At 44.4% G+C, this 8,099-nt stretch overlaps 1 protein-coding gene across 2 annotated transcripts in view; it reads left to right on the top strand.

The window, feature by feature from the left end:
- SLCO3A1 (solute carrier organic anion transporter family, member 3A1) overlaps positions 1-8,099 on the top strand; it is a 378,033-nt gene that overhangs the window by 78,534 nt on the left and 291,400 nt on the right. For both annotated transcript variants that reach the window (XM_006867113.1, XM_006867112.1), the window contains exon 2: positions 5,436-5,901. In XM_006867113.1, the coding sequence (XP_006867175.1) occupies positions 5,436-5,901 (466 nt within the window). The remainder of the gene's footprint in view (positions 1-5,435; positions 5,902-8,099) is intronic.

Here is an 8,099-nt window from a genome sequence, read left to right as displayed (position 1 = left end):
CTTCTTAATGACTTTTTGCTTTTCTACCTGTATCATGTTCTTGATGTCATCCCACAAATGTTCTGGTCTTCAGTCTTTAGTGTTGCATCTGTTCTTCAGATGATCTCTAAATTCAGATGGGATGTATTCAAGGTCATATTTTGGCTCTCGTGGACTTGTTTTCATCTTCTTCAGCTTTAGTTTGAATTTGCATAGGATCAATTGATGATCTGTTCCACAATCTGCCCCAGCCTTGTTTTTTCTGATGATATGGAGCTTTTCCATCTTCTTTTTCTACAAATGTAGTCAATTTGATTTCTATGTATTCTATTTGGTGAGGTCCATGTGTATAGTTGTCTGTTATGCTGTCCAAAGAAGGTATTTGAAATGAACAAATCATTGTTTTTGCAGAACTCTATCATGTGTTTTCCAGCATAATTTCTATCACCAAGGCCATATATTCTAACTATTCATCCTACCTCTTTGCTCCCAACCTTTGCATTCCAATTACTTGTAATGATCAGTACATCTTGATTACATGTTTTATCAATTCCATATTGAAGAAGTTGGTAGAATTCTTCTATTTCATCCTCACTGACTTTAGTAGTTGGTATGTAAATTTGAATAATAGTGGTATTAACTGGTCTTTCCTGTAGATGCATGGATATTATCCTATCACAGACAGCGTTGTACCTCATGACTGATCTGGATATGTTCTTTTTGACAATGAATGCAACACCATTCCTTTCCAATTTGTCATTCCCGGCTTGGTAAACCATGTGGTTTTCAGATTCAAAATGGCCAATACCAGTCCATTTCAGCTCACTAATGCCTAACATATCCATGTTTATGCGTTCCATTTCATATTTGTTATATTGTTTAATAAACAAAAGTATTTGTAGTGAATTTTTCATTGGTCTTGCAAAATTCTATCATGTGAACTCAGGCTTCATGTCTATCACCAATGACATTTTTCCATCCCAATCCCCTGTAATTTTATGAATGCTTCTTTATTGCATGTTTGAACGGTTTCAGACTGCAGCGATTGGCAAACATTTTTCATTCTTCATTTTTGGCATTAGTGGTTGGTGATGGAGTACCAAATGCAGTGTAGAAAGTGCTTATGTGCCTATCCCCAGAAAGTTGAAAGATGGCTACCTAGACAACGAAGTGGAAGAGATCCATGTTTGTGCCCATTTCAAAGCAAGGTGTGATTTAATAAAATGAGACGTTATCAAACAATATCATTAATATCAGTGCTGTTGACTTGATTCTGATTTCCTGAGACCCCATAGGACCGAGTCGAACTGCTCCTTAGAATTTCTGAGACTGTAAATATTTACATGAGCAGATAGTTGTATCTTTCTCCCACGGTGGGTATGAACTGCTGACCTTTGGGTTAGCAGTCCAGTGCTTAACCCATGGTGCCACCCTGGTTCCTCATTAATATCAGACCAAAGTAAAATTTTCTGAAGATCATTAAAAAATGATTGTAGCAGTAAAAGCCATATTCAGAATAATGAGGGATGTTATTGCTGATGCCAGCTGGTTCTTAACTGAAAGCAAAGAATACCAGAAAGATATTTACCTGTGCTTCATTGATGGAGAATCACTCAAGTGTATGCATCATAGCAAATGAGGAATAACATGGTGAATAAAGAGTATTCTAGAGCTTTTAATTCACGCAGAACCTACTCATAGATCAAGAAGCAGCCTCAAACAGAACAAGAGGATACTCTGTGGTTTCAAGTTGGGAAAGTCATGCATCAGAGTTGTATCCTCTTATAACACTTGTTCAGTCTGTATGCTGATTGAATAATCCAAGGAGCTGGATTATGAAGAAGGCTAAAGTATCAAGATTGGAACAAGACTCACTCACACATGCGACTTGCAGAGCACACAGCCTTAACCTTGCTTGCTTGAAAATGAAGAGGATTTGAAGCACTTAATTTGAAGATTACACCACAGCATCAAGAAAACGAAAATCCTCACAAGTGGACCAGTAAGCAACATCATGATAGATCGAAAGTATTAAAGTTGCCAAGGATTTCATTGTACTTGGATCCATAGTAAAAGTTCATGGAAGCAGCAGTCAAAATATCAAACGATGTGTTTATTTCACGGGGCAAATCTTCTGCAAAAACCTCTTAAAAGTGTGAAAACACAAAGATGTCCATTTGAGGACTAAGGTGCGCCTGCCCTAGGCGCTGGCATTTTCATCATGAAAACTTGACAATGAATAAGGAAGAGAGAAGAAGGATTGATACATTTGAATTATGGTGTTGTTGTTGTTATGTGTTGTGGAGTCAGTTCAGACCCATAGCGACCCTGTACAGGGTTTCCGAGGCTGTAAATCTTTACAGGAGCAGAAAGCCTCATCTTTCTCCCGCGGAACAGCTGGTAGTTTTGAACTGCTGAACTTGCGGTTCGCAGCCCAATTCGTAACCAATATGCTACCAGAGCTCCTACCGTGGACCATCAGAAAAATAAATACATCTGTCTTGGACGCAGTACAGGCAGAATGTTCCTTTGAAGCCATGATAGTGTTATTCCAGTAGTGGCAGCGTGTTTTATGTAAGGGGGGGAGGTCACACAATTTGTTTGTCCTGCTCTCTGACTTACTTCACTCAGCACAATGTCTTCAAGATTCCACCATGTCATAGCATGTATGAGGACTTCATTTCTCCTTATGGCTGAAGGAATCTATTTTTAACAAGCCATCTAGCAATTCTGAAACGCAGGTAGATTATTTCTGAATCATGGAATTCAAGACCTGGTAAATGTTGGCTTCTTTTAATAATAACTCCGTATCCACTTGACCCAGCATGAGGGCATGTCCTTTTCCCATTTCCTCTTGTCGTCCCTGCTCCTTCTTCTCTAATCATTAAGATGCTTCCCATTAAGTACAGACACTTGATCCCTTTAGCGCGCTTCTTTCTCATCTCTGCATTGCTCTCTGCCACATAAAAGCCACAAGTGGGTTTATGGCCTCATGTATATTTAATTAGTCTATTTTCTCAAAATTGTGTTTTAAGTGAGTGAGGACATTAGCCTCTGATCTAATTGTTCAGGAAAATTCCTTGTTAGAATATTGGCGTAGCTTTGGTGTTGAGAGCGACCAGGGCCCCTGAGGCCTTTGAGAGGTACAGCTCCAGGAAGGAAAGGTCCTTTTGCTTCCTGTGCCCCTGAGAGAGCAGATTGGAGCCAGGATAAGCCCTCCGGCACACGTGTGATCTCTCCCCTCTCATAGCAGATTGCTTTTTGTTTTGCCCACAGCTGTCTCTCTCCACACCACGCTTATCTGTCATCATAAATGTGCACACCTGCATGGCATTTTATGATGGGGCACACCTGCTGAAATGGGACCGTTCTCATGTTTCAGATATGCTGCCTAGAATTGATGTCATTAAAGCCTCATGGCAGAAATGAAGCATGGTTTCTGCTCCAACCCTTCCCTTCCACTCAGCCACATACCCACCCACCTTCCCACTCCCTTTGTCCTCCACCCTAGTGCTGAGACCCAGCAGATGGCTCACCAGTCTCTTCTCTGCCTCACGCCTGCACCCAGACTTCTCCAGGCATCTCTCCTGACTGTGAAGCCCCCCAAACTCCCCACCCCCAGGCGGTAATCTGCCTCCCTCTGTGTTCCTGAGCTGAATTATCTATCACAAACCTGGAGTGTGTTTGTGCTAAGAAGAATAAAAGAAAGGAGTAAAAGTAGACATGGGTTTTATTTGTCCAGACCTCTCATTAAGAATTTCTTTGGGAGTACATGAAAGACCTTCTCACGAGGCCAAAACTCACTCCATTTCTTTCCCAGATAACTCCTAACAGTTTGAATTTGAAAAATAACGATCGAATCACAGACTAGAAAACACAATGGAAACGGAATGGACGTGTTGGTGGTAGAGGGTTGCACACAGATGTCTGCTAGACATGATCATGGCCCCTTGCCTGCTTTAGAATGCAGCTTAGCAGAGTCCACAGCAGGACTGGAGCGGAGGAGAACTCAGTGAGTGTAAGCTAGTTCAGGGCTGCTCCCCTTCCTTGGAATCAGCTGCTCCCCGGGCCAATTATCGAACACATTTTGGGGTGAGGCTATGCATCTGTTAGGTGACTCTGAAGATGCCTGATTCCTATGGTGTCTTCATGATCACTGGTAGGTTTTGAGTTCATTATTTTTGCGACTATTGTTTCATTGAATTTATTGGACTATTTGGTGCTCCCCAGAAGCTTCCAGTGGGCACGTTGGGCTGAAAACTACTAGGTTAAAGGATTCTGTTTCAATATGTGGGTTTGGGGGGAATAGAGCTAGGTAGAATCACTTCTAATGAAAGGTCAACTGAGTAACCAAAATATCAAACCTGTTCGATTCTGCCGCATGGTGACCCCATGAGCCTGAGTAGATCGTCTCTGTAGGATTTTCCTGTCTATAATCCGGATAAAAGCAGGTCACTCGGCCTTTCTTAAAGGTGCCCCTAGGTGGGTTTGGCCAAATAGTTTGTGCTACACAAGAACCTTATAGGGGAGTGCTGATCACCACAGGTGTCCGTTTGTGTGTGCATGGACAATGCAGAGAGAGTAGGTACCAGGCGTACATTTTAATCAGTTAGTGTTGATCAGTTAATTCAGTGGCATTAATTATACTCACCATGGTATGCCCACAATGTTTTCATTTTCAGATGTTTTTCATCACCCAAAGTAAACTCAGTACCTTTCGTGAACATTAACATCCCATTCTCCCATCCCCCCTAGCCTAGACTGGCCTTGGTCTCTATGGTATTGTTGTTGTTGTTAAGTGTCCTCAAGTCAGTTCCGACTTACTCATAGTGACCCTGTATAAGATTTCTGAGGAGCAACTGGTGAATTTGAACGGCCAACATTGCAGTACAAAACGACCTTGAGGTCAAGTGCCTTATCCCACAGGTCCGCACCAATGGTATTGGGTAATATTTGTCCATTTGTATCTGATTTATTTCACTCACCATGGTGTTTTCTATGGTTCATCCATGTTGAAGCATGTACCAGAATTCCATTTTTCATTTTGGCTGAGTGATACTCAGTTTGGAGGCCTTGCGTGGTGCACAGAGTTAAGGTTGATGATTCAAACCCCCAACACAGAGGCCCTCCGTAGCAGGCCTTTCCTTCTGCCCCTAAAAAGTCTTCAGCCTTGCAAATCCTAGGGAATACAGCTGTCATCTGCACATATGGGGCCACCTTGAGTGGGAATCCCTTTGAGGGCACTAATAACAACTAGGACACTATTTCGTTGTATGGATCACATGTTTATTCCTAGTCTGCTGATGGGCACTTTGGTTGTGTCCAGCACAAATGCCTTTTTGCATCTTGTGAGAACATGGATAGGAGGGCCCGGGGACAGCAGGGTAAACGGTACGGAAGAGAGGAAGCTTGCTCAGTGTCTGTCTGACGTTGTGGATTTCATTTTGCGCCCACAGGTCAGCGTCCTGACCACACTGGAGCGGAGGTTCAACCTACAGAGTGCTGACGTGGGCGTCATTGCCAGCAGCTTCGAGATCGGGAACCTGGCGCTCATCCTCTTCGTGAGCTACTTCGGAGCCCGCGGGCACCGACCTCGCCTCATTGGCTGTGGAGGCATCGTCATGGCCCTGGGCGCGCTGCTGTCCGCGCTGCCCGAGTTCCTGACGCACCAGTACAAGTATGAGGCCGGGGAGATCCGCTGGGGCGCCGAGGGCCGCGACGTGTGCGCAGCCAATGGCTCCGGGAGCGGTGAGGTTCCAGATCCGGACCTCATCTGCCGGAACCGGACCGCCACCAACATGATGTACTTGCTGCTCATTGGGGCCCAGGTGCTGCTGGGCATTGGTGCTACCCCAGTGCAGCCCCTGGGGGTCTCCTACATCGACGACCACGTGCGCAGGAAGGATTCCTCACTCTACATAGGTAGGCACTGCTCAGCATTGCCCTTTGTGTTGTGAGTGACCAGGTGTGTGCGCCCAGTAAGGAAACATGAGCCTGCGCACTTGCATTCAGTCAGAGCTCATGCACAGACTTGGCTGCATTACTAGGGGTTTTTGAAAAATACCCCATGCCTCTAGTAATTTTGGTGTGGTTGCTCTGGGATGCAGATGGTTTGGTACTGACTACCAGTGGAGAATGGCGTTGGAACCTGTGCAGAGTCACCTGGATGGAAAGACCTAGAACTATGTTTCCAAAGGGTTACAGTTACGGAATCCGAATAGAAACCAGTTTTATTCCCACACACATAGGGGGCAGGGGGTGGAGACTCAGAATTGACTTCATGTCAGTTGGTTTGGTTCTTTAAAAAAACCAAAAACATCTGGGGTGTAACCTAGTCATAAAATGTTTTAAAAGCTTTTCAGGGAATTCTAGCACGTAGCAAACGAGGGGCTGGCTCCACTTGAATGGGAAGCCATGGTCAGGAGAAGTTTTATGCTTATTCATCTGCTTTGTGTGCATGTGTTTGGTGTTAGTCACCAATATACACTGGACATCGGCACACTGGAGATTCTAGTTTTTAAAATCAAATTGTTTAAGGCAACTGGTTATTGTCTTAAATGATATCTAATGGCAGGTTATTGTCATGTGCCGTGGAGTCGGTTCTGACTCATAGCGACCCTATGCAGGGTTTCCGAGGCTGTAAATCTTTATGGAAGCAGAACGCCTCATCTTTCTCCCCCGGGACCGCTGATAGTTTCGAACTGCTGACCTTGCGGTTCGCAGCCCGATTCGTCACCACTATGCTACCAGAGCTCCTTATCTAATAGCATAGGCCTGGGGAATTGCATTTTCTGCATTTGGAATCGTGAAAATTGATGCTTTCTGGTAAGTTTTTTCTATAAGGGATAGCGCACTGTAACTGCATAAGAAGAAGTAAGGTATCTGTGCGCTTGAACAGTTTATTTTCTGCTGTAGTAGTTTCTCATATTTTGTACTGGAAGGAGAGAGACCACATGGTTAAGAAGCATCCAAGTGGCAAGTTGTTCTTGAAGCAAACAACATCCTTGGTCTCTGCTTGTGGGGAGCCACTGGGTGGTTATTTGTAGCCTAAGAGCAGGTCTGCCCAGTGTCCGCTCCCCCTGTTTAGACCAAAACAATCTTGCTCCCCACAAGCTGTTGGACTGTTTTGACATATACCCCGATCACTGAATGCTAAGTCTAAAATAATTGACTTCTACCTGGGGAAGCTTTGTGCCAAGCCTCCAGAAAGCATTGTGCCCTGAAGTATAAAGTTAATTATTATATGAAGGTTAAAATAAAATGGGAATTGAATTTGGAATTAAGTTTTGTATCTGCCTAAGCTTTTTGAGACAGAAGAGCTTGGTGACATTGCAAACCTAGACGCGGATTTTCCTTTGCGCCTTTCTGTCCCGGCTATGAAAGGGAAGGACTTTGTTGAATAAACGTGCTGCGGATGTGTGTGTCAGCCCTCTGTGAGCAGGGCTCTCTGTGGGGAAGGTAGAGTACAGGAGCCTTCTCCTGCAGAGCCTGGAGCATTGTTGAGCCTGGGCGTCACCTATGCGTGGGTTACAAAGACTAGAAGGCCACTCAGACTAAAGATGACCTGTCCCTCCCATGTGGCTTGCCAGTTGCCATCGACTCCTTTCTTACTGGTGTCTGAGTGTGTCACAGTAGAATTGTTCGCCATAGGATTTTCAATGGCTAATTCTTTGGAGATAGATCGTCAAACCTTTCTTTCTTCCATAGTATCTCTGGGTGGATTCACACCTCCAACACTGTGGTTAGCACCCAGCTGTGTTAACCTTTTGCATCACCCAAGGACTCTATACAAGGAGCTCTGGTAGCATAGTGGTTACAAATCGGGCTGCTAACCTCATGGTCGGCAGTTCGAAACTACTAGCCATTCTGTGGGAGAAAGATGAGCCTTTCTGTTCCTGTAAAGATTTACAGCCTCAGAAAGCCTGTGCAGGGTCACTATGAGTCAGAATCAACTCCACGGTACTTAACTACAACAATAAAGGACTCTCTGGTAGCGTAGTGGTTACAAATTGGGCTGCGACCCTTAAGGTCAGCGGTTCGAAACTACCAGCTGCTCCGCGGGAGAAAGATGAGGCTTTCTACTCCCGTAAAGATTTACACCCTCGGAAACCCTATACAGG

Source organism: Chrysochloris asiatica, unplaced genomic scaffold (genome assembly GCF_000296735.1).
Source record: "Chrysochloris asiatica unplaced genomic scaffold, ChrAsi1.0 scaffold00101, whole genome shotgun sequence".
In the NCBI taxonomy this organism is placed as follows: Eukaryota; Metazoa; Chordata; class Mammalia; order Afrosoricida; family Chrysochloridae; genus Chrysochloris; species Chrysochloris asiatica.
Note: the sequence above shows the minus strand (reverse complement) of the source record. Positions and strands in the feature narration are given on the sequence as shown.